General features: G+C 46.4%; 1 protein-coding gene across 5 annotated transcripts in view; it reads left to right on the forward strand.

Moving 5' to 3' along the window:
- ZFR2 (zinc finger RNA binding protein 2) overlaps positions 1 to 21644 on the forward strand; it is an 82702-nt gene extending 61058 nt beyond the window's left edge. For 2 of the 5 annotated variants that reach the window (XM_050933705.1, XM_050933704.1), the window contains 8 exons: positions 3269 to 3459; positions 4319 to 4490; positions 6343 to 6484; positions 7053 to 7150; positions 15278 to 15373; positions 17361 to 17472; positions 18089 to 18186; positions 19894 to 21644. In XM_050933705.1, the coding sequence (XP_050789662.1) occupies positions 3269 to 3459; positions 4319 to 4490; positions 6343 to 6484; positions 7053 to 7150; positions 15278 to 15373; positions 17361 to 17472; positions 18089 to 18186; positions 19894 to 20070 (1086 nt within the window). In that variant the 3' untranslated portion in view covers positions 20071 to 21644. Of the gene's footprint in view, positions 1 to 3268; positions 3460 to 4318; positions 4491 to 6342; positions 6485 to 7052; positions 7151 to 14280; positions 14671 to 15277; positions 15425 to 17360; positions 17473 to 18088; positions 18187 to 19893 lie in introns of those variants that run through there. The other 3 variants (XM_050933707.1, XM_050933706.1, XM_050933709.1) reach the window with 3 other exon arrangements.
- The last annotated feature ends 1724 nt before the right edge of the window (positions 21645 to 23368 follow it).

Consider the following 23368-nt stretch of genomic DNA (forward strand, 5'->3'; position numbering starts at 1 on the left):
CCGAGGGGTGTGTGTGTGTCCAGATCTTTCCGTATCTCAACAACTATCTCATCAAGGGCAGGTACAAAGGAACCTCGATCTGATGCGTTCCACCTGCAGCGACCTGGGCCTGTTGAAGATAAACGCAGAAAAGTCCACGTTAATGCCAGCCCAATGGTTAGAGTTTATCGGAGCAGTCATCGACTCCACGCGAGCTAGGGCCTTCCTTCCCGAAGCATGTAGGGCTTAATCCCCTGAAGGCCATAGCGGGCTTAATCCCCTACATGCAATCCCACCCACTCACTACAGCCCACATGTGTCTGGAACTGCTGGGCCACATGGCCACATGCACATACGTGGTCAGCCATGCACTTCTTCATATGAGGCCTCTGCAAACGTGGCTGGCCTCAGTTTACATTCTCAGCAGGCCCCTCCTAGACTGAGTAGTCGAGGGGGAGGGATAGCTCAGTGGTTTGAGCATTGGCCTGCTAAACCCAGGGTTGTGAGTTCAATCCTTGAGGGGGCCATTTGGGGAACTAAAGTAAAAATCTGGGGATTGGTCCTTCTTTGAGCAGGGGGTTGGACTAGATGACCTCCTGAGGTCCCTTCCAACCCTAATATTCTATGATCACAGTACCAGTCCATATCCTGCTGTCGTTGGCCTGGTGGCAGGATCCAAAGTTGGTGCTTCAAGGAGTTCCCTTTGCGTCCTTGACCCCATCGCTCACCCTGATCTTGGATGCTTCCCATCTGAGATGGGAAGCCCATCTTGGCAAGCTCATAAGAAACTTAAGAACATAAGAATTGCCATATTGGGTCAGACCAAAGGTCCATCCAGCCCAGTATCCTGTCTACTGTCAGTGGCCAATGCCAGGTGTCCCAGAGGGAGTGAACCTAACATGTAATGATCAAGTGATCTCTCTCCTGCCATCCATCTCCACCGTTTGACAAACAGAGGCTAGGGACACCATTCCTTACCCTCCTGGCTAATAGCCATTAGTGGACTTAACTTCCATGAATTTATCCAGTTCTCTTTTAAACCCTGTTATAGTCCTAGCCTCCACAACCTCCTTGGGCATGGAGTTCCAGAGGTTGACTGTGCGCTGCGTGAAGAAGAGGTTTAAAACAGATAAAAGGAAGCTCAACACCCAGGGTCATTGGTTACAATCCAACCTGGCCCTCCACATCAATGTAAGGGAGCTCAGGACGGTTTGACTGGCCCATCAGGCTCTCTTGCCCCACCTGAAAGGCAGAGTGGTACAGTCCTGACAGGCAATACCTCTGCGGTATATTACATCAATTGACAGGGCAGCATCAGGTCTTCGGCCCTTTGTCAAGAAGCGCTCAACCTCTGCGACATTTGCGTGAGGAACGCCATTCACCTGGTGGCCATCCATCTGCCGGAGGCCAAAAATGTCTTGGCAGATTGCCTCAGCAGAATCCTGTTATCTTGCCATGAAGTCTCGTTCCATCTGGAGGTAGTCAGCCTGATCTTCTGCATGTGGGGGGAGTCCCCAGGTTGGACCTGTTGGCGTCCAGGCAGGAAATACCACGTGCTCTGCTTTTTGCAGGGCAGGGACAAGGGCTCCCTGTTGGATGCCTTCCTGATCTTGTGGTCTGGAGCACTGACATACGCCTTCCTGCTTGTGCCCTTGATCCACAGGACCTTCCTGAAGGTGAAGCAAGACAAGGCCAACGTCATCCCTGTGGCCTCGTCAGCACTGGTTCAGCATACTGCTGAGTCTGTTGGCAGCCACCCCCTGGCAGCGGCCTCTTCAACCAGATCTGCTGTCCCAGAACCATGGCAATCTGCTGCACCCAAACCTGGCAGCACTGCAGTGACAGCCTGGCTGCTGCGTGGGTGAGTGGAGAGGAATGATGGTGTTCCACCGGTGGCAAGCAAGTCTTGCTGGGCAGCAGGAATCCTTCCACCTGAGCTACCAATGTGACTAAGTGGAAGCAATTCGCATGTTGGGCCTCGGATCGTCACAGCTGTGTGGAGGAGGCCCCACTGCGGGACATCTGGACTATCTGCTGCACCTTACGCTCCAGAACCTGTCGCGGTCTTCGGTCAAGGTGCACCTGGTAGCCATTTTGACATTTCATTCTTCATTTCAAGGCAGGTCGGTCTTCGCCCACCCTATGATGGCACAGTTTCTGAAGGGCCTGGAGTGTCTGTACCTGCATGTCTGGGATCCAGTACCCCCTTGGGACCTCAATCTTGTGCTGTCACTGCTCATGGTCCCTTCGAGCCTCTAGCTTCCTGCTCTCTCCTGCTTCTCTCCTGGAAGATTTCCTTCCTAGATGCCATAACTTCAGCCTGTTGTGTGTTCAAAATGTGCTAACGTCTGAACCACCTTGTGTGGCCTTCTATAAGGACAAGGTTCAGCCTTTCTGCCCAAGGTTGTCTTCTGGTTCCATACTGGTCAAGACATATACTTGCTAGTCCCCAGTCCTAAGCCCCACGAGACAGATGAGGAACACAGTTTGCATACCCTGGACATCAGATGTGCTCTGGCCTTCTACATAGAACGAAGCCATTCTGTAAGTCTACGAAGCTGTTTGTGGTGATCGCAGACAGAATAAAAGGTTGCCCTGTGTCTCCCCAAAGAATATCATTGTGGATCACGGCCTGTATCTGCCACTGCTATGAGCTAAGGAATGTGCCCCTGCCGCCGATAGTGACGGCTCACTTGATTAGGGCGCAGGTGTCTTTGGCAGCCTTCCTTGCTCAAGTGCTGATCCAGGAGATCTGTCTGGCAGTGACCTGGTTCTGTCCACACATTCGCTTCACACTGTCCATTGACCCAGTAAGCTCAGAATGACACTGGCTTCAGCAGAGCTGTGCTACAAGCTGCCTGACGGTGAACTTTGAGCCCACATCTATTAATACTGCTTGTGAGTCACCTAGAATGGAATTGATATGAGCAAGCGGTTAGCTACCTTTCGTAACTGTTGTTCTTCAAGATGTGTTGCTCATGTCCATTCCATTACCTGCCCTCCTGCCCCTGTGTCAGAATGTCGGCAAAAAGGAACTGAGATGGCGCAGGGCCGGTGGCGCCTGATATACCGCGGCATGAGCGCGGCACTCTAGGGAGCACCACAGCTGGCCCATGGGATACTGTTAAGGCAAAAATCTCCTCCAGCTGCGCACATAGGTACGCGCACATCTAGCATGGAATGGACCTGAGCAACGCATCTTGAAGAACAAGAGTTATGAAAGGTAGGTAACTGATTTTAGTTCTTCTCAGCCCTCAGATGGTAGTAAAGTTTATTTTCTATCTCTCAGCCTACTAGACGTCCAGACTCTTCTGATGACCGTCACATCATGACAAAGCACTCTAGCATCTACCCAACGGAAGAGGAGCTGCAGGCCATCCAGAAGGTCGTCTCCCATTCTGAACGTGCTCTTAAGCTCGTCTCTGATTCATTGACAGACCAAGAATCTGACAGAGAAGATGATGATGATGAAGAGAGGGGGTAACAAACTTGCATAGACTCTTTCCATAGATAGTTGGTGCAGTATTGTGGCAAGATGAGGTTGACACTTTTGGAGTGCCAGGGAAGTCGTCATCCCAGAATAGCTGCACAGTGTGTCGAAGGGGATGGGTAAGGAGGCCACATCAGCAAAATGAGAGTTTTTAAAAATGGCAAAAACGAACCCTCTTCTCACTCTCATTTGTGCACCTGTATTTTGTTTGCCTAAGCATCGGTGAGGGTAGAGATCACAGAGCTTGTGATACATACAGAATAGGCTTTCTTACTTAGTGGCTTTAAATTCTGTGTTCGTTCGTGTAGCACTGGTTGAAGCTAGATTAAAAAGGGTTACAATGATATCTAATTCCTGCAGAAAATGTTCCAGCTGTCCACAGCTGTGACACCACTTGGCACTTAATAGTCACTTCAAAAGTAGTAAAACAAAAATAGTCTACCCTCTGAATAGTTAGACATGGGGTGGTAGTGAAATCTTTATGCTATTTCAATGTAATATTTTAAATAAGAGTTCTGAAGAGTTCTTGTATTTAGGTTTAAGTTAAAGGTTTCAAAATTACAATCAAAAGGCAGACGTGTTGCGAAGTAACTCATAGTGGGCCCACCACTAAAGCTGCTTCAATGAATTCGTGCTGCAGCAGAACCAAAGAATTGCGTGGAGATTTCAGTGTCTTTCTGTTTTAACAAATACAGTGCAGCAATTTACTTCAGTAGCCTTAAGGATATTGTTAATTGCCTTTTAGTTCCGCTTTTCAGATATTTTGGGGATCCCTGTGATAGATTTTAAGGCTCAGATTCAATGAGATAGCTCTGTTTGATGTTTTCCCATGACTTCTCTCCTCAACAGGACAGTAGAAACTGCACCCCGAATTCTGAAAGGTGTAATGCGAGTTGGCATTCTGGCAAAAGGGCTTCTGCTCCAAGGAGACAGGAATGTTCATCTTATCCTGCTCTCTGCCCAGAAACCTACACACACCCTCTTAACGAACATCACAGAGCAGCTGCCCAAGCAGCTTTCAGTAAGAGTGGATCCTCCTTCTTTGTTTCTGATTTCTAATGCCTGTTTCTCCTTTGCTAGTTGTCAGGAAAAAGGATACCTAGAGCATAGAATAATCCAGTACTGCCTATTGAAGATTAACAATATCCTAGGCTATGTACAAAACCAAATAGAAAATACAGTTCCTATGCTTAGCAACAGGCATTGTAACAGGGAATGTGTGCTGGGTTTTTTCTGCATTCCATCTCAAAATGGCAATTTCCATTATAGTAGTAGGTAGCATAGTGGCGTGCTGCACTTGTTTTGGATGTCTTAGTTCAGTCCTTACAGGCTCTTACATCACAAAGCTAATACAGTTTGGCATAATTTGCGTGATGGGACAATCTGCTCAGGAAAATCTCAGGACTAGAATGACAGAGTTGCATGTTAAGCTTGAGGTGCGCTGGCAGGGCTGCGAGAAAGCATGGCCAGTAAGGGCCTACTGCAGAAAAACGGTATGCTGCCTATTATATATGTTTGTAGGGTTGTCGCTGGCGTGCTGGTCCCAGGATATGACAGAGACAAGGTAGGTGATATTTTTTTTACTGGACCAACTTCTGTTAGTGAAAGGCACTAGGTTTCAAGCTACACACAGCTCTTCCTCAGGTCTGGAGAAGGTAGACCGTGTGTCTGAGCTAAATATAAGGTGAGACAAATTGTTAAGCGTAAGAGGTTCACATATGCTGTAAGAGACAGCAGTTTAAGGAATTGGGCAATTAAAGGTTAGCAGGCAGCAGAGTGTATTACAAATTACTTTAAGCCATGAAACCAGTATGTTTGTTAATATCGTGGTTTTTAGTGTCCAGCAGAGTTATGAATTTAAACTCCCGGGCATATCTCTTGAAGGTGTTACGTGGGATTTCTTTGAAGACGAGGACTGAGGTCAGACAGGGAGTGATAACTTTGTGAAAATGTTTGCCCATGGACGATGTGGTGATCTGTCGCTATCAATTTTCTCCATGGTTTCATTTGAGAGTGTAGTGATTGTCTTGTTTCACCCACATAGTTGTTGTGGCATTTGATGCACTGGATGAGGTACGTCACATGTTGTGATAAGCATATGCAGGATCCATATATCTTGAAAGTTGTATTGTGGGAGGTACTGATCATTGTATCAGTGGAGATATGTCTGCATGTTTTGCACCTGTTCTGGCAGGAACTGATGCTGCTTTGAGTTGGTGCATCTTGGTCTGATCGGAGCTTGCTTCTGATGACAAACTTGGTAAGGTTGAGGTAGTGTTTGAAAGTCAGAAGAGAGAGTTTGGGGAAGATTTCTTTCAGGATACAGATGTGTCCATGTCTCGCCTCTCAGTCCTCATCCTCAAAGGAAACCTGCATAAATACCTTCAAAAGACAAGCCTGGGAGCTTAAATTCATAACTCTACTGGACTTAACACACACACTGGTTTTATGGTGTATTACAACAATTTGTAGCACACCCTACTGCCTCCTAATCTTGAATTGCCCACTTCATTTAAAATGGTTTTATACTGCATGCGTGAACCTCTTTTGCTTAACAACCTGTCCCACCTTGTATTTAGCTCAGACACTCTGTCTACCTTCTCCAGACCGGACGAAGAGCTCTGTATAGCTCAAAAGCTTGTCCCTTCCTTCAACAGGAGTTGATCCAATAAAAGATATTACCTCACCCATTTTCTACTAATGTAATTGAAACTGATGCTACATCATTCCTAGCTTTTAAACTATAGTAGTCAATTTCTTTCTTGAACAAAAAATTCACCAAATACATTTTTTTTTAATAGTGGGGTGTAGAGATAATGCTGGCACATGAACTTGAAGATGAAACAAGTGGAGTTTTGTTTTTAACTTTCTAGACGTTAACTGAAGATGAGTATGAAGTTTCATCCGATGCTGAGGAAGCGAGTATACACATCTGTTCGTGCAAGGAACCAAAAATGCAGGTCACAATTTCAGTCACATCTCCTCTCATGAGAGAGGATGCTTCTGCTGACGAAGGTGAGTAAATCATTGACGGTTTTAAATTACTTTGTTTGAAAGGTTTGATGTACTAAATGTGTAATAATTTCAAAATGAACTAACCATGGTGACTGAGCAGATATTTTGATCTGTTGATTTGGTTACTAGTGTCAGAATACTTTCCAAGTGACAAAATCAGAAGGCTGAAATCCTCCTCAAACTCCTGTGCTGCTTTTTCCCTTTACCTTCCTGAATGGGAAGGCAGAAGATGGATGGAGTTAGCTGTGTTCAAGACTTAACTTTATAAATCTGCAGAGCTAATTGCTGTAATTTGTTAATAGAGATTTTTGTGCTGCACTCAGTGCTTTCAGAAACATATTCTCATTTGAAAAAGCCTGCTTGTTTTTTATGGAGCAGACGATCTCTAATTGCAATGCAGTCGGGCTTCAGTCTGTGGATACGATTTAGAAACTCCAGTATGCTAGTTTGATAGCTATTAGTAACAAAAAGTTATGGTTGTGTTATGGTCTTTTACAGCAACTCTTGATCGCGAAAGCTTTGTAAGTAAATGATGCAGAGAGACATTCATATATTTCTTTCCTCTTAGAAGCAACAGCAGAATCTCAGCTTGACCCCTGTGATATTTTGAGTCAACAGAAATGCCTAGAGTCACTGGCTGCCCTTCGTCATGCTAAATGGTTCCAGGTAAAGAGCTTTTCTAAGCACTGAGATGTGTTGTGCAGTTCTTCAAGTGATTGCTCAGGTGTATTCTACAGTAGGTGTACGTGCTCGCCACGTGCACCAGTGCTGGAAGTTTTTCCCTTAGCAGTAGCCATAGAGGGAGAGAACCGCTGCAACCCCTGGAGTGGCGCCTCTATATCGCACTGTGAGGGAAGCTACGCACCTCCCTCACCCCCCGTCCCCTTCCGTCTTGCCACCAGTGAAGGTAGTTGGAACTTCGTGCTCCAGCCTTGCTGCAGCTTCTCTAGTTAGCCTTAGTAGTACAGTTCTTCCAATAGTTAAATAATTTTCTCCAGTTATTCGTCTGGGTTAGGGGCATGCCCCGTGCCCTAGGCTTCAAGTTGTGCGACTCCTGTCACAGTTGTATGCCAAGAAGCGACCTGCACATTCAGTATCTCCGTTACTGGGGCGAGACCCACGTAAGTGAGCGCTGTAGGATCGTCAGATCATTCAAGCCCCGGACTAAGAAGGAAAGGGACGTTAGACTTTGCGCTCTCCTCCTAATGGAAACAGCACTGGCCCTGGGACGCTGAACGGACTCGGCGCCCAGCACCGCGTCTTCGGTACGGAATGAAGTTCCCTCCACTAGCCGGCACCACTCCCCCTCCAAGAAGCAGGGGAAGACTCAGCGGCTCTGAGACAAAAGTAGGGGTGAGGCCAGACCCAAGCTGGGCAGCCCACGATCCCCCTCGGGACCTAGGCCTCCAACTCTCTCTGAGCGGAGCAGCCCGGTCCCGTCCGTGAGCGCATCCCATGCGGTGAGGATGCGATCAACTCCGGAGGCTGCACAGGCCGCAAGTGACGTCTTAACCCTCTTGGTACCTGGGGCGCCGCCTGAGACAGGTCCCTGGTCTCGAGGGAAGCCGCCACTGGGAGCACAACAGCCCTCTCCGACGCTGCACAGTCCACGCTCCGAGGACCACTCGCCGCCTTGTTCGAGAGGTCTTTCCATGGCTCGCCCTAGCCCTCTACCCCACTCAGGCTGATTGGCTCACCACCTGCAAAGGAGCCTAGAGGCTCCTCCGTGCCCTGCGACCAGGGTCTCAGGCACTGGGATAAGTGGCACCGATGCTTCTTGCACCGCAGCTACTGGAGCTGATCCTGACGCCACCAATGTAGACGCTCTGATTCAAGTTCCCGCTCTACCAGACATTGCACGTGGGACTCCTCTCAAGATTCTCCGGCACCAAAGCGTCGTAGCTCCGGCCACCAGGGCGAGTACAGGAGCAGCACCTCAGACGGGTACCAAACCTCATCATCGAGGTCCTGGTCATGCGGACGGCACCGTCTCAGGCACCATTGCTCTTGCCACTCCTACAGTACCGTGCGCTCGACGGTGACCTCAGCATAGGCACCCAGACACCTATCTCCAAGTTATGCAGCTCAGCGAGAACAAACTGTGCTGCCCAGCCCCCAAGTCGGTAAGTGGCACGGTACACCGTGGCAGGGGCAGTGGTGTCAATGGGCACCGTGGCTGCAGATGCCTGCCCAGGCAAGTTTTTGCTTGGTGGCCGGAGGATCCCAGGGTCCTTTGGCCTCCCCTCCTCGGCAGAGGGAAAAGTCAATGGGTCTCAAGCCAATGGCACTGCACCCGGACTCTGACCTGGGCATCGACCCACCAATACCCCCCGACGCCCTAGGCACCCGTGCCGTTCCCCTCGCCAGCACCGGAGTAGGCCGTAACGGCACTGCCTCCTGTCCCACAGGAGGACTTTAAGTCTCAGGAGCTCCTTAAGCAAGTGGTGTCCAATCTCCAGCTCCGGGCTGAGGAGTTGGAGGAGCTGTCTGACTCTCTTTTTAATGTGCTCTCGTCCTCGGCACCTGGCTGGGTGGCTCTGCCACTCCACCAGGGGATAGCCAATATCTCAACTACCCTGTGGCAAATCCCAGCTTCCTTGGCCCACATCTCCAAGAAAGCGGAGAGAAAATACTTCGTGCCGGCTAAGTACCATGAGTACCTGTATTCCTACCTGGCACCTAACTCCCTGGTGGTGAAATCAGTGAACCACCGGGAACGTCACAGTCAACCTGCACCCACCCCCAAAGACAAGAGTGCCAGGAGACTGGATATGTTTGGCAGGAAGGTTTATTCAGTGAGTTTCCAGCTCAGGGTGGCCAACCATCAAGCCCTACTGAGCCGGTATGACTTCAACCTGTGGGGGTCCCTACCAAGTTTGAACCTCTCCTCCTGGAGTGGGACAAAAAGGAATTCAGGGCTCTGGTAGAGGAAGGAGCGGCAGCGGCTTCAGACGTGGCTGACATGGCAGCCTGCTCGATGGCCTCCGCCATATCCATGTGCAGGGCATCGTGGCTTCTCCTGTCCGGACTGTCTGCAGTGTCCCAGTCCTTGATGCAGGACCTTCCCTTCGACGGGAAAGCGTTGTTCGCGGACCAAACTGATGTCCGTCTGCATGGCTGAAAGACTCCCGCACCACCCTGCAAACCTTGGGCCTGTACGTCCCTCCGGCGAAGGACAAGGTTCAATATCTTCATTAATGATCTGGAGGATGGCGTGGACTGCACTCTCAGCAAGTTTGCAGATGACACGAAACTTGGAGGAGTGGTAGATACGCTGGAGGGTAGGGATAGGATACAGAGGGACCTGGACAAATTAGAGGATTGGGCCAAAAGAAACCTGATGAGGTTCAACAAGGACAAGTGCAGAGTCCTGCACTTAGGACGGAAGAATCCCATTCACTGTTACAGACTAGGGATCGAATGGCTAGGAAGCAGTTCTGCAGAAAAGGACCTAGGGCTTACGGTGGACGAGAAGCTGGATATGAGTCAACAGTGTGCTCTTGTTGTCAAGAAGGCTAACGGCATTTTGGGCTGTATAAGTAGGGGCATTGCCAGCAGATCGAGGGATGTGATCATTCCCCTCTATTCAACCTTGGTGAGGCCTCATGTGGAGTAGTGTGTCCTGTTCTGGGCCCCACACTACAAGAAAGATGTGAGCAAATTGGAAAGAGTCCAGCGGAGGGCAATAAAAATGATTAGGGGGCTGGAGCACATGACTTCTGAGGAGAGGCTGAGGGAACTAGGATTGTTTAGTCTGCAGAAGAGAAGAACGAGGGGGGATTTGATAGCTGCTTTCAACTACCCGAAAGGGGGTTCTAAAGAGGATGGATCTAGACTGTTCTCAGTGGTACCTGATGACAGAACAAGGAGTAATAGTCTCAAGTTGCAGTAGGGGAGGTTTAGGTTGGATATTAGGAAAAACTTTTTCACTCAGAGTGGTGAAGCACTGGAATGGGTTACCTAGGGAGGTGGTAGAGGTTTTTAAGGTCAGGCTTGACAAAGCCCTGGCTGGGATGATTTAATTGGGAATTGGTCCTACTTTTGAGCAGGGAGTTGGACTAGATGACCTCCTGAGGTCCCTTCCAACCCTGATATTCTATGACAAGCGCAGGACACAGGCTTCAGCTCCCCCTGCTAGAAACAGATAAGAGCCCCCGCCCATAAGACCGAGGGAACAGAGGTGTAGGTCCCAACGTCAGTCCCACTTGGCCTTACAGCCAGGCCCCTCGAAGGGCAAAAGGCAGGGAAAGAGGCGGTTTTGACTCTTTGCTGGGGGGTCACTGGGCCTGTTGCCAGGGAACCCCCCAGTTAATAAAGTTTGCATTCTGCAACCGTTTATCTGCCTTCCGTGTGGAGTGGTCCCATATAACGTCAGACCAGTGGGTCCTCAACACTATCTCCAAGAGCACATGTTGCAGTTCACCTCACCCCCCTCCCACCACCCTCCGCCCTGGGTGAGCCTCGGGGACCCGGAGCATGCCTGCCTCCTAGACCAGGAGGTGGCACGCCCCCTCCACCAGTGGGCAGTGGAAAGGGTATTGGTAGAATTCCAGGGCAAGAGTTTCTACTCCTGGTATTTCCTGATCCTGAAGGCGGAAGGGGGGGCTCAGATCCATCCTAGGCCTATGAGATCTCAACAGTTTTATGGTCCACTAGAGGTTCTGGATGGTATCCCTGGCCTCTATCATTCCCTGTCTGGATCCCGAGGGATTGGTTTGCGGCCCTAGACCTCCAGGACGCATATTTCCTTATCCATATATTCGAGCAACACAGGCGATTTCTGGTAGTAGGGGGACCATTACCAGTTCACAGTCCTCCCGTTTGGCCTTTCCACGACTCTCAGGGTTTTCACCAAATGCATGGCGGTGGTTGTAGCCTACCTCCAGAGGAGAGAGATGTAGATCTTCCCATACCTGGACGATTGGCTTCTCAAGGGCATCTCCCAGTCCCAAGTACAGGCCCAGGTGGGACTTCTCCTGTCCACCTGCGCAGATGTTGGCCTAGTGGTAAACGAAACCAAGTCTACGGTAGTTCTGGTTCAACGCATAGAATTCATAGGGGTGCTACTGGACTCGTTAGAGTCCACAGCCTCTCTCCCCCTAGACAGGTTCGAGACCCTCAAAGGTCCTATTGCCTCAGTCACTTCCTTCCCCATGATGACGGCGAGGGTGTGCCTTCAGACTGTCAGGCACATGGCGGTGTGCACCTACATGGTTCGCCACACCATGCTCAGAATGAGGCCCCTCCAACTCTGCTGGCCTCCCAGTATTCCCAGGCCGGGAACAGGCTGGACAAGGTTGTCATGATACTCTCTCAGGTAGTTGCTGCTCTTCAATGGTGGTCCCTCCCCGCACAACATGCTGCAAGGGGTCCTCTTCTGAGAAGTTTCCCCCTCATTAGACCTGGTGTCAGATGCCTCGGACCTGGGCTAGGGGGCCCATATAGGGAGCATTCAAACACAAGGTAGGTAGTCGGCCTTGGAATTATCCCTTCACATAAACATCAGGGAGCTCAGCGCAATACGGTTGGGGGGGCGTAGCTTTCAGTGGGCACTTACGCGGGAAGATGGTCAGAGTCCTCACAGACAATATGGCTGCGATGTATTACATCAACAGACAGGGAGGAACGTGCTCCTCAGCCCTATGCCTGGAAGCCCTAAGCCTGTGAGAGTTCTGTATAGCCCACGATATCTCCCTGCAAGCCTTCCACCTACCCAGCATCCGAAATGTGCTAGCCGATCACCTCAGCAGGGTTTTTTTTCCCACCAGTACGAGTGGTCACTCCACTGAGAGGTCATCCTACCACTCTTCTGGGAGTGGGGAGTTCTCCCGGTCGACCTTTTTGCAACCAACCAGAACCAATGCTGCTCCCAGTTCTGCTCCAAGGGAAGTGAGAGATCTCGGATGCTTCTCTCCTTCAGCGGTCGGGCCAACTTTTCTATGCCTTCCCACCTTTCCCCCTAATAGGCAAAGTCCCGCAAAAAGTAAAAGCAGACATGACACGGGTCATCCTCATTGCCCCGGATTGGGCCTGTCGACACTGGTATGGGACCTCCTACAACTCCTAGCGGCTCCCCCGCGGAGGCTGCCACCTCGTCCAGATCTCCTCTCCCAGGAATGTGGGATGCCTCCACCACCCCAACCTGGCCGTGCTTCACCTGACAGCGTGGTTGCTCCATGGTTAGATGAGGAGGAGGAGAGATGTTCGGAGAACGTCAAATGAGTTCTGTTGGAAAGCAGAAAGCCGTCCACACGACAGACGTACTTAGCCAAATGGTCCAGGTTCTCTAGGTGAGTGGAGAAGTGGGGAATCTCCCCATTGTCTGCTTCGCTCCAACTCATTCTCCATTACCTCTTGTCCCTTAGGACACAAGGGCTAGCGCCCACCTCTGTCAAGGTGGATTTGGCGGCCATATTGGCCTTCCACCCCCTGGTACAGGGCCACTCGGTCTTTTCCCGCCATATGACCTCCCACTTTTTAAAGGGCCTGGATCGTTCATTTCCATATGCCAGGCCCCCTCTCTCCACAATGGGATCTAAACCTAGTAGTATCCCGCTTCACAGGTCCTCCCTTTGAACCCTTGGCCACGTGTTCCTGGTCCCACCTGTCATGGAAGGTAGCATTCCTTGTTGCTATCACATCAGCTTGTCGTGTCTCGGAGCTTAGGGCCTTGACCTCGGAACCCCCATATACAGTGTTTCACAAAGATAAGGTCCAGCTTCACCCACACCCTGGTTTTCTCCCCAAGGTGGTCTCCACCTTCCATATGGATCAGGACATCTGTCCTAAGCCCCATTCCTCCAATGAAGAACGCCGCCTACACACTCTAGATGTGCATAGGGCACTGGCTTTTTACTTGAACCATATCACGCCATTCCGGAAATCCTCGCAGCTGTTCATTGTGTTGGCCAAACATATGAGAGGGCAACCAATTTCAACCTAGCGCCTTTCCTACTGGATCACGTCATGCATACACACGTGGTACAACCTGGCAGGGGTTCCCCTGCCGCCTATTGTTAAGGCGCATTCTACGAGAGCTCAGGCCTCGTCGGCCGCCTGTGGAGCTCATGTCCTTATCCAGGACACATGTAGAGCTGCCACGTGGTCCTCTGTCCACACCTTTTCTTCGCATTATGCGATCATCTCCATCAGATATAGCTTGGAGTCACCTGTGGAATACACATGAGCAGTCACTTGAAGAAGAAAGGACAGTTATCTGTTCCGTAACTGGTGTTCTTCGAGATGTGTTGCTCAGGTGTTTTCCACATCCCGCCCTTCTTTCCCTCTGTCAGAGTTATCTGGCAGGAAGGAACCGAGGGTGGGGGGAGTGTGCAGCTCCCCTTATAGTGCAATATAGAGGCGCCCCTCCAAGAGTCGCAGTGGTGCTCCCTCCGTATGGGTACTGCTAAGGGGAAAAACTTCCGGCACCGGTGCACGTGGTGAGCACGCACACCTACTGTGGAATACACCTGAGCAACACATCTCGAAGAATGCCAGTTATGGAACAGGTAACTGTCCTTTTCCCATTGATTTGCTAATCTGGTAGAAGGAGGGGGCGGGAGGGGGAAGGAGGCACAGTTTTGTGCTGCAGAGCTGACCATGTTTATTCAAAGTGTAACTGATGCTATTGGCAGCATCTTCTGTATAATTTGATACCCAAATTCTTGTGTACACATTCCAACTCATCCTCTCCACAGCACAGTAACCTAAAATAGGAATATTTCTAAATGTGTTTTGTTGGGTTTTGGTGAAAATTAATCCTGCTGAAGCAATATATTTTATCTTTATTCTGGCAGGCTAAAGAAGGCTGCATATGTCAACTTCTATCAGTAAATGGATCTGAGAGGATCTTTTTATATGTCTCCTTCACCACCTGGCTTAGAAATACCCTTTTAAACCGTAAACTATAAAGTACAACTGATGATTGTTTAAGACCCACTGACCTTCCTTTTGTTCTTTGATTGCAGAGGTGTTAATTCCCAATTAATCTTGAGTGGTTTCTTACAACATATTAATTCCGTGTGCTAAACAATCTGTTTAGCATATTAATTCCTTATGCAAAACGAACCTTGTATTTAGCTGCGACACTTGTGTACTTTTTCCAGATCTGAAGAAGAGCTCTGTGTCAGTTTGCAGGCTTGTCTCTCTCACCAGTGGAAGTTGGTCCAATAAAAGATATTATCCCACCTTGTCTCTCTAGTTGTTTAAGAAATACGTATAAAATCCACCACCATAATTAGCACTGTGCAGCAACTCCAACAGAAAATCAAGAGCTGAATAGATCCTTAGAGACAACATCCCCGTTGGTCTCTCCAGGACACTTGCAATCCATTGGCTAATGGAGAAGTGAAGCCTGCCCTGTTCTGATCTTTCTTTACCTGCTTTGTGGATAAGTAGAGGATTTGAGTATTCAGAGCTGCCAATCTAATGCCTTTTACTAGCACTGAATCCACAAATAATGTTGCTTACCCTGAGAGTGCTCAAAATGTTGAACACAACTGGTGTAGCCTTTTTTTAACTAGATAGGTTAGTTTCTTTATCCCTTTTGGTTTTGTGTTCTACCTCAGCATTTTTTTAGAATGCCAGTACCCCGTTGCATTTTTTACATGGAGTAGTACATAGTGGACACTGCTGCATGTGAAGTCAAATGGTTTAATGTTCAGATAAGGAGAATATTTTCTTCAGACTCTAAGATACTTTTAATGAGTTTTTTGTTTTGTTGCTTGTATGACTTAGGTTTTTATTGTCTTAGATATTTTCTGTTAGCAAACAGTCTCCTTTATTTCCATAAAGGCTAGAGCTAACGGTCTGCAGTCATGTGTGATTATCATCAGGGTTCTGCGAGATCTTTGCCAGCGTGTACCAACGTGGGGGGCACTTCCAGATTGGGTAAGAAGACAGAAGCATTTTCTGTGACACCCTTCCTTTGATTGCTATCATGTAAGACACTTTTAGCAACAGTGATGATTACTGGGGGCATTGAAATGAAGTAAAAGATAAGCTAACCACGCAAGTACATTGGATACATAGGGCTGAATCTTTGATGTCAGTGACAAAGCTTACTGACCTCAGTAGGTCGCAGAGTATGGTCTACGTTTACCCTTCCTTTTCTATAACAAGAAGTAATAAGAAGACTGCTGCTCAGCAATAGGGAATCCATCCTCCATAGCCTCTTCACCAAAGCAAATTGATGTAGTTATTCCAGTTCCTCTTGTGGGGGTGGAGAATGGAACCGTTTAAAAATAATTAGTGCATATCTGCAGTCATCTCAGATTTTCAGCTTCATACTTGGCTATAACAAGTATGGTGCCACAGCCCGTGTCTGCAGGCCACATAAGCAGTATGATCGCTGGAGCTCTGAGAGAGGAGGTCCCTTTCCTCAGACTGTGAACAGCCACATCAGCATGACTGTAGACACTGTATTCAGAGTCAGATGTGTTTAACATACAAACTCCTAACACAGCTGAGCTCTAAATTGACTATGCTGTATGGACACACATGTTGTGTCCATACAGTGGGTTACATGCTCCATACATACCTGGAACTCTCTTCTCTTGTAAGGCTTCCAGGAGTCCTATTCATATTAAGCATGTAAATACTCTGTAAAGAGTAGTTTGTCTACTTCAGAGAGTCTTAAACAACTGGGGAAGCTAGCTGGATTGTATTTATTGTAAACCATACAGTTCTTAGAAAACAGTCTGCCATACTAGCTACTGCATTAGTCTAACTCATGGATTGCCTCAGTATAGGAACACGTTTTATCCCTCCATTGTAACTGAACCCTGGTGTTGATCTTGTTCATCTGCCTTTGTTGCCTTTGTGCTGCTGGTTTAGGAGCAGTTGAGGGACTTGCTTTCATTATATTTGGCTGAAGAAATGAACCTAACCTTTGGAGAGAGACCCCACTGGTACTTACTTATACAATAGTCCCCACTTTCTACCGCCTCCTCTTTCTGCACATGTGCAGTTCTTGAGAGGGAAGCACATTTTGCTTTCTTCACCGTGCTATCCCTTCTCTTCCAGCTCTTACCGCAGCTGGAAGATTGTAAGTACCATGGGCCTAGAACTCTCTTACTGTGTGTATACAATGTCTAGTACAATGAGATCTTGACTGGGAACTTCCAGTGCAACTATAATACTATTGATGATTGGACAAAACTTTCTAGTATTGTAGTATTAGAATCATATAAACATAATAGGAAAGCTGGGTAAAAGGTGATGGGTTTCACTGGTAGACGCCTGTAGGTCTACAAAATAATTTAATAAACAAGTGATAATAGATTTGAACATTTTTAGAAAAGTGCCAATAAATAGGGCTATTGTCAACTAATAAATGCCCAAAAAAACTATAGAGGAGCCGGTCTGAATGTTCCCATGTAGCATACAGTGGTCAAAATCCTTTAGTCAGTCCTAATTTTCCTAAGAAAGTGACCAGACTTCTGTAAATCCTCTCGGTGCAGAATTCTATCATGTGACTTGCTAAAGAGAGTTTTAGTAGCCAGCTCTGAACTGAGCTGTGAATTCTCTTGAGCTCAGCCTGGCAAAGTTCTGTTTGTCCATTCTCTCAGCCAAATAATTTTTGTTGACAAGCAAGTAAAATGTTTTCATTTATTGTCATACCACAAGTAGAGAAGAAGAGTTTTTTGCAGGACGTTAGATATTCATGATGGTTTTACAAGGTTGCTTTAGCAGTATCTTGAGTCTAGTTTCAAAGAACTAAAAAGCAAGACACAGCCCTAAAAAAGGCATTATTTGCTGTCTGCAGAGGCTGCCAGCCTTTTGTGGAGGACACATCATTGCTTATATTTTTAAGAAACTGTATTTTAGCTTAATTTCCTCATTTAAAAAGTCAACCCTGATTTTGTCCTTCCTGCAGGCAATGGAACTTCTTGTAGAAAAGGCTTTAAGTAGTGCAACAAGTCCGCTAAGTCCTGGAGATGCCATGCGCCGAGTTCTTGAATGTGTAGCCACAGGAACACTCTTGATGGGTCAGTTCTAAACTAATATCTGTAATGTTGCGCCACAAAATCTTTGAAACAGTGGATTGGGCCATCTGTATTGTCATCCCGGAGTACACGCTAAATTTTGTGATTGTTTCCCACTGAACAGATGTTAAAGTATGACTGTTGGAATAAACTCTGTCCGCAGCATTGATTCAGGGACTCAATGGTGTTGGTAGCTCTGCTTTCAGAAGGTGGCAGATGTGTTGTATGTGCCTTTTTGATTGAAGGGAAGGTGCTGATTATTTTTTATTTTGAAGTGCTTAAAGAGATACAGATAGTTTAGGCCCAACACTTGCATGTGCATTAATATTGCTCTCATTAAAACTTTAAAGCAATATTTAAAAAATATAAAGCCCAAGTACTTCAGCATTCTATGCCAGTCCCTGAGAATGCAGAAATGAAACTGACTAGTGAGGTTTCCTTCTTCCTTGAGTGAAGTGCAGAAAAGTAACCAAACAGTGTAACTAGTGAAAAGCAATATCAGTGATACTGCAACTAACACTGTATGTTAGGAAAATGTGATTTTTTTTTTATCATCTTTTTCTTAAACCCTGATCATAGTGAGTTTTAGAGTTGTGGTTCCTTCTTCCCCTGCATTCAGATGGACCTGGGCTACAAGATCCCTGTGAGAAAGATGCAATGGATGCTCTAGAGACTATGACCAGTCAGGAACGAGAGGATATTACAGCCAGTGCACAGGTAGATAAGACAGTTATTTCTAATAGCATTGAGAAGGAAACGTCAATAGAAGCATTCTGTAAAGTGAAGCATCTGGTATACACCGGTATTTTGAGGTTCCTCTATCCTTTCCACTTAAGGTTTTGGAAACAGCTACAGCACCCATGGAAGGGACAACCTCTGGTTTGCAATTTGTATGTTTGTGACCTCAAAAGCCATGTTAACAACTCTGTGACCCTGAAAGCTGCACCTAATTTACACACTTCTTTGAAAATAAAGAAATACATCAATGTGAAGACCTCACATTGAAGAGTGAAGTTGCCTTTAAAGAGAGTTAAGTCAGTTTCAGTATTGCATTTGCCCCCAAGTCTCTCTACCCATTTTTAGTTGTATTTTCAAAACAGTTTTCTCTCCTGGGCGGCTTGGAGGGATTAAGGGGTAAATACATAAAAACAAGGGAACACCAGTGAAATGGACTAGAAAACACAGAATTGTCAAAAAGTAAATGCAATGAAAAAAATATTATTTTTCTCTAATCTTGTTAGCCATCTTTAGTGGTTAGTGTAAAGGTAACAGGTGAAGTAAAAAAAAAATCAAGTCAGTCCATGTGTTCGTAAGTTAATACTTTAAAAAATGTTCACAACCATATTTCTTTATAATGCTATTAATTTTCTTAATAAATAATGTGATAGTTCTTCTTTATATCCACTGGCATCAAAAACTGCCAGTTTAATCAGATTTTATGTGGAGAAGCAAGCTGTGTGCTGCATTTTCTGATCGCAGTATCTAAAATCTGCTCCTTCTAGCTACGTAAGCAATAATATTATCATCAGTCAAAGATTCTTAGGATGTTGGCAGGCAATGTTACGCAATTTTAAAATAAAAAAAATATCTTACTGCAAGCCAGCCACTGCATGGTAGAAATCCATTAAAAATGCTTTTAGTGTATGTAATCTTTCCTGACGTCTCCAGAGCAGTAGGCTGAAGTCAGATATTTGATTTAGAAATTCACACTGACCTGTTTCTGAGCTAAGTATTGCCTGTGTGCAGAACCCTGGTAGGCTTACCAGTTAAATATTGACCTTTCACCTTTCTGGCTTGTATTAAACTCAAGACTTTAGATTAAATATTCCTATGTGGACTCTGTATAGCATTTTCTACTTAGACCCCAGTGAATAATGAGTACCTAAAAGAGATGTCTAGGACTAAAGGATTGGGGGAGTTAGAATCACTTCTGTCAGTATATCAGGCAGGAGATCATTCCAGGATGGAGCAGTGTGGGATGTCAGAAGACTGCTGCTATTTGTACTCTGTTTCTTGTACTAAACAAATTACAGTAGTTTCTAGCGCTTCATTGGGCTTTGGAAACAGTCTTTTTAAGAGCTAGAAACTATTGTAAAGATTTGCATTGACTTCAGCAGGTTTTGGTTCAGGACAAACATTTTTAGGCCTGATTTTTCAGAGGAACTGACTAGCTCAGCTTTCGCTGATTTTAATTGAAGTTATGCGCTCTCAGCAGCTTTGCAATAAGGTCCTTTATCTTTTTGTATCTGTATTTGATGTTTAGAACACGTTGTCATTAACTTTTAAACTCCAGCCTGCAGTGTGTGACTATAAAGGCTGCTGTACGCAGAAGATACTGTAGGCTGTGTAGTATCAGCTGTGTCATGCCTACTACTGTCCTGACAATGGTACCATCCTTAATGTTTCTTCTGCTTCCTCCTCTAGCATGCTTTAAGGATGCTAGCTTTCAGGCAGATACACAAAATACTTGGAATGGACCCTTTGCCTCCTCCTAAAAATAGACTTAATGCCCGTAACAGAAAAAGGAGACGAGACACCAGTGAGACAGCTGAGGGCGAGGGCGACGGGAAGAAGGACAAAAAAGAGGAAGACGATGCCTAACCACTGTTGTAGCATTTGCTGAGATAATGTTCACATGACTTTAATTTTTTATATATAAATATGAGTTGCTGTTTAGTCTATGACATTTGGCAATTTTAGTGTTTTTCCCCTTGAAATAACGTACTGTAGATTTGTTTTAAATTGTGCTTAAATCATTACAGAAATTGCATCATTCCGTAAGAGTAAAGTTGATTATGGCAACAGTCCCTCTCCCTCTATTACGTTCCCTTCCTGTGCGCCCCCCCTGCTCCTCCCCACTCTGAAAGAAACCCTCCCCACAGCAAAATAGGTAGATTGAGGCAGGCACTTTTTTTAAGCTCTGGTATTTCTCTTAAGCTTTAAATATGTCCCATGACGTGTAAAGGAAAACACAAGTTTATTGGGTTTGTATCTTTAAAAAGTTGTATCCTTTTTCACTTTAGATGTCCAGCCTGAAATTGGAGGCAGTTTCTAGCTGGATCTGGAGTGTCTGTCTGTCTGAAATTGACAAGTTTGATTTGATTTCTTTTTTTTTTTTTGAAGGGGATCTTGCACTTTGTGCGCTCCCACTTTGGGGCAGTGAAGTGGGTGCTGCATTGTAAAGAGGTACATAAGCTGCTTGCTCAGCTTTTGGCAAACCAGCCAACTTAGAAATGACAGTTGGCAGTAGAAATGACAGAGTCTGAAATGTTTAATTCCCTTGGACTTATAGTTCTCCATTAGACACAGCACATTGTACTTAAAAACACCCCTGTAAAACATGCTGTCTAAAACAAGAGAGGGGAAAAAACTGGAACGGTTTCTGCTGTTTGGTATTGTGGTTTGCAATTTTGCATAGTTTTTCTCTTCCGGGAAAGCAAAAAATATGTTCCAGTAGAGGTGACACTATGAGTAGGGGTAAGTGCTACTCTAAACAGTCTGAAGTGGTGGTGCTAAGAATAGGGTCAGAGTGCTAACTTTCTAATACCTGTTACATGACAGTATAATCACTAACCACAGAGATTCTCTGCATACCAATGAGTGCCTTCTAAAGAGAGGTGGCCAGGACTCACACAGGGAAAAACTGCTTTTTTTTAATTTATTTTTTTTAAATCTGCACAGTTTAACATCTAGTCTATTTTTAAAGCCAGGCATTTCTCAGCAGCACCTCTCAGAAATAGAAAAAAATCAGGCTTTGATAGCTCTGCTTGTTTGGGCTACCATTCCATAAAATCTGCTGAGCAAAGGAAAGGTGTCCTAGCTGCACTGACAGAAACGGGGTGAAGGGCTTGGTCTCAGCACTTGGTATACAGCCAGCAGGCCCATCTGGGAAAGCTGATAGCCTAGCGCTGGGCAGCCAGTGGTGATTGGATCAACCTGTTTCTATGTGGAGGGTTTCTCGATTGGTTGCCCAGTGGCTTTATTTTTTTTAAAAGAACTTTTATTTTGACAATGTTGTGTTTTAGGGTCACTTGACACGGTTAATTTGGTTATTTTAAGTGTGTTTAAAGGACAGCCTGTAACGTGGCTTTAATATTTGAATGTCTTTGTAGTGCTACCTGGAAAAAAGGAGAAAAATGAAAAAAAAAAAAAAAAATAAAGGAGTTATGCTTCCATTTTCTATGTAACGTCTAGTGTTTAACCAGTGAATCCCACTAGTACAGTGGTCCCCAAACTTTTCAGGGTCGCGCCCCCCTTACCCATCAACCTTCCACGGCTCCCAGTGTGGGGGTGGGATGGACAGGGGTAAAGGGACCACATCTGGGCAAGGAGCGGGGCTGGGAACAGAGCCATGGCTGAGGGCAGGGGTGGAGACACAGCTCAGGCCATGGTGGGGGGTTGCAGCCTGCAGCTGAGCCCACAGCCACGTGCAGTTCCACTCTTGTCCGCAGTCTTGGCCTTGGGTCGGGGCCAGAGCGGTGTGGGCCAGCAGCTGGGTGTGGGGTGGAGCTGGGTGGCGCTGTCTCCCTATGGAGGCTGGCCCAGGCCCCGCCGTAGCCTCCCGGAGTGTTCCGGCCCACCCCACAATTTGGGGATCTCTGGATTAGCAAGTGATCACAAGTCAAGTAGCTGATTGGATGGATGGTGATTATCCCAAGCTCTCAGCACTCCAACTTCACACCCAGATTCTCATTTAAACCTTGTTTTTATAACTCCGTTTATACTTTGGTTTGGGCTCTCTAACATTATTCAGCATTTTTAATCTCAACAGCAAACTCTCTGATTATCTTTTTAACGAAAAATACTTGTTCTATTCACCGTTAAATACAACTCAGATGAGCTTCCCGTTAAAATACATTAAGTTGATTTTTAACTTGAACCCCTGGGGAGAAAACCAAAACCCTTTTGTATCTGTGTCTCAGACTGAAGTGAATCTCTCCCCAAGAAAAGGGCTCAGTTGGAACTGTGAACAAAGGTTTAGGTTTATATTTGTGAAAATAGATGGATTGGCTGCAGCTGATGATTTCCTTAGGACAGCAATTCTGGGCTCAGGTCCTGAGCACCACGAAATCACACCCAAGGCAGTGTGGTGAGCTGAAAGTCTCATGAGGACTAGAATGATTGCATTCCATGCCAAGGTGCTGCAGGAATGCTCTGTTGCGCTTGTAAGGCAGTTCAGGGAACAGTAGCGAACATAGAAAAGTTTCTCTCTGTGCATAGACCTTCTGTGGCCTGGTTGGGGCTCTTTGGGTTACATTTGCATTCTCCTCTTTAGGCAGTTGTGACCCATCAGCGTTGTTTTGCTGGCTGATTGGCGTATGCTATGGAAGCTGAAGGTTTCCTTTAGGAACCTCCTAGCTCAGGGCGTGGTGTTAGTGAGGAAATGATTTTGCAAATTAGTTCATGTTTATATGCTGGTTTAAGATAAGAGTGTAGGGAGAAGCTGGAGAAGAGCTTCAAATTCTAAGAACTGAGAGCAGATAGTCAGCCAGTCTGACGCATCCTCTGAGACAGTACCACACCCCAAAACTAGTGCATCCTGAGAAACTAGCCCTTTCTCATTTAGAGCTTATATATCCATTTTTAACCTATATTCTGATTCAAGGCCTTCTCAGTTTACGGAGAAAGATTACACTGGCCCTTTAAAGAGTTTGTGTGCTCTCAAATATGGTGCGGTGTTTGTCTGGATGTCCCATCTCCCTGGCACTGATGAAACCCACATTAGGTGATTGTTTCGATTGCATTAAATGAACTTCTGTTCTTTGCCTTCTATGGACAATCTTGAGAGTTGTGCCAGGTAACAGAATATTCCAGAGTGATTAATGTATAATAATGTGGGGTTTGTTTTTAAGTTATTCCTTGTGTCCCATAAATTGGCTGCTGTTCTTTCCATAGATGA

This window comes from Gopherus flavomarginatus, chromosome 24 (genome assembly GCF_025201925.1).
Source record: "Gopherus flavomarginatus isolate rGopFla2 chromosome 24, rGopFla2.mat.asm, whole genome shotgun sequence".
In the NCBI taxonomy this organism is placed as follows: domain Eukaryota; kingdom Metazoa; phylum Chordata; order Testudines; family Testudinidae; genus Gopherus; species Gopherus flavomarginatus.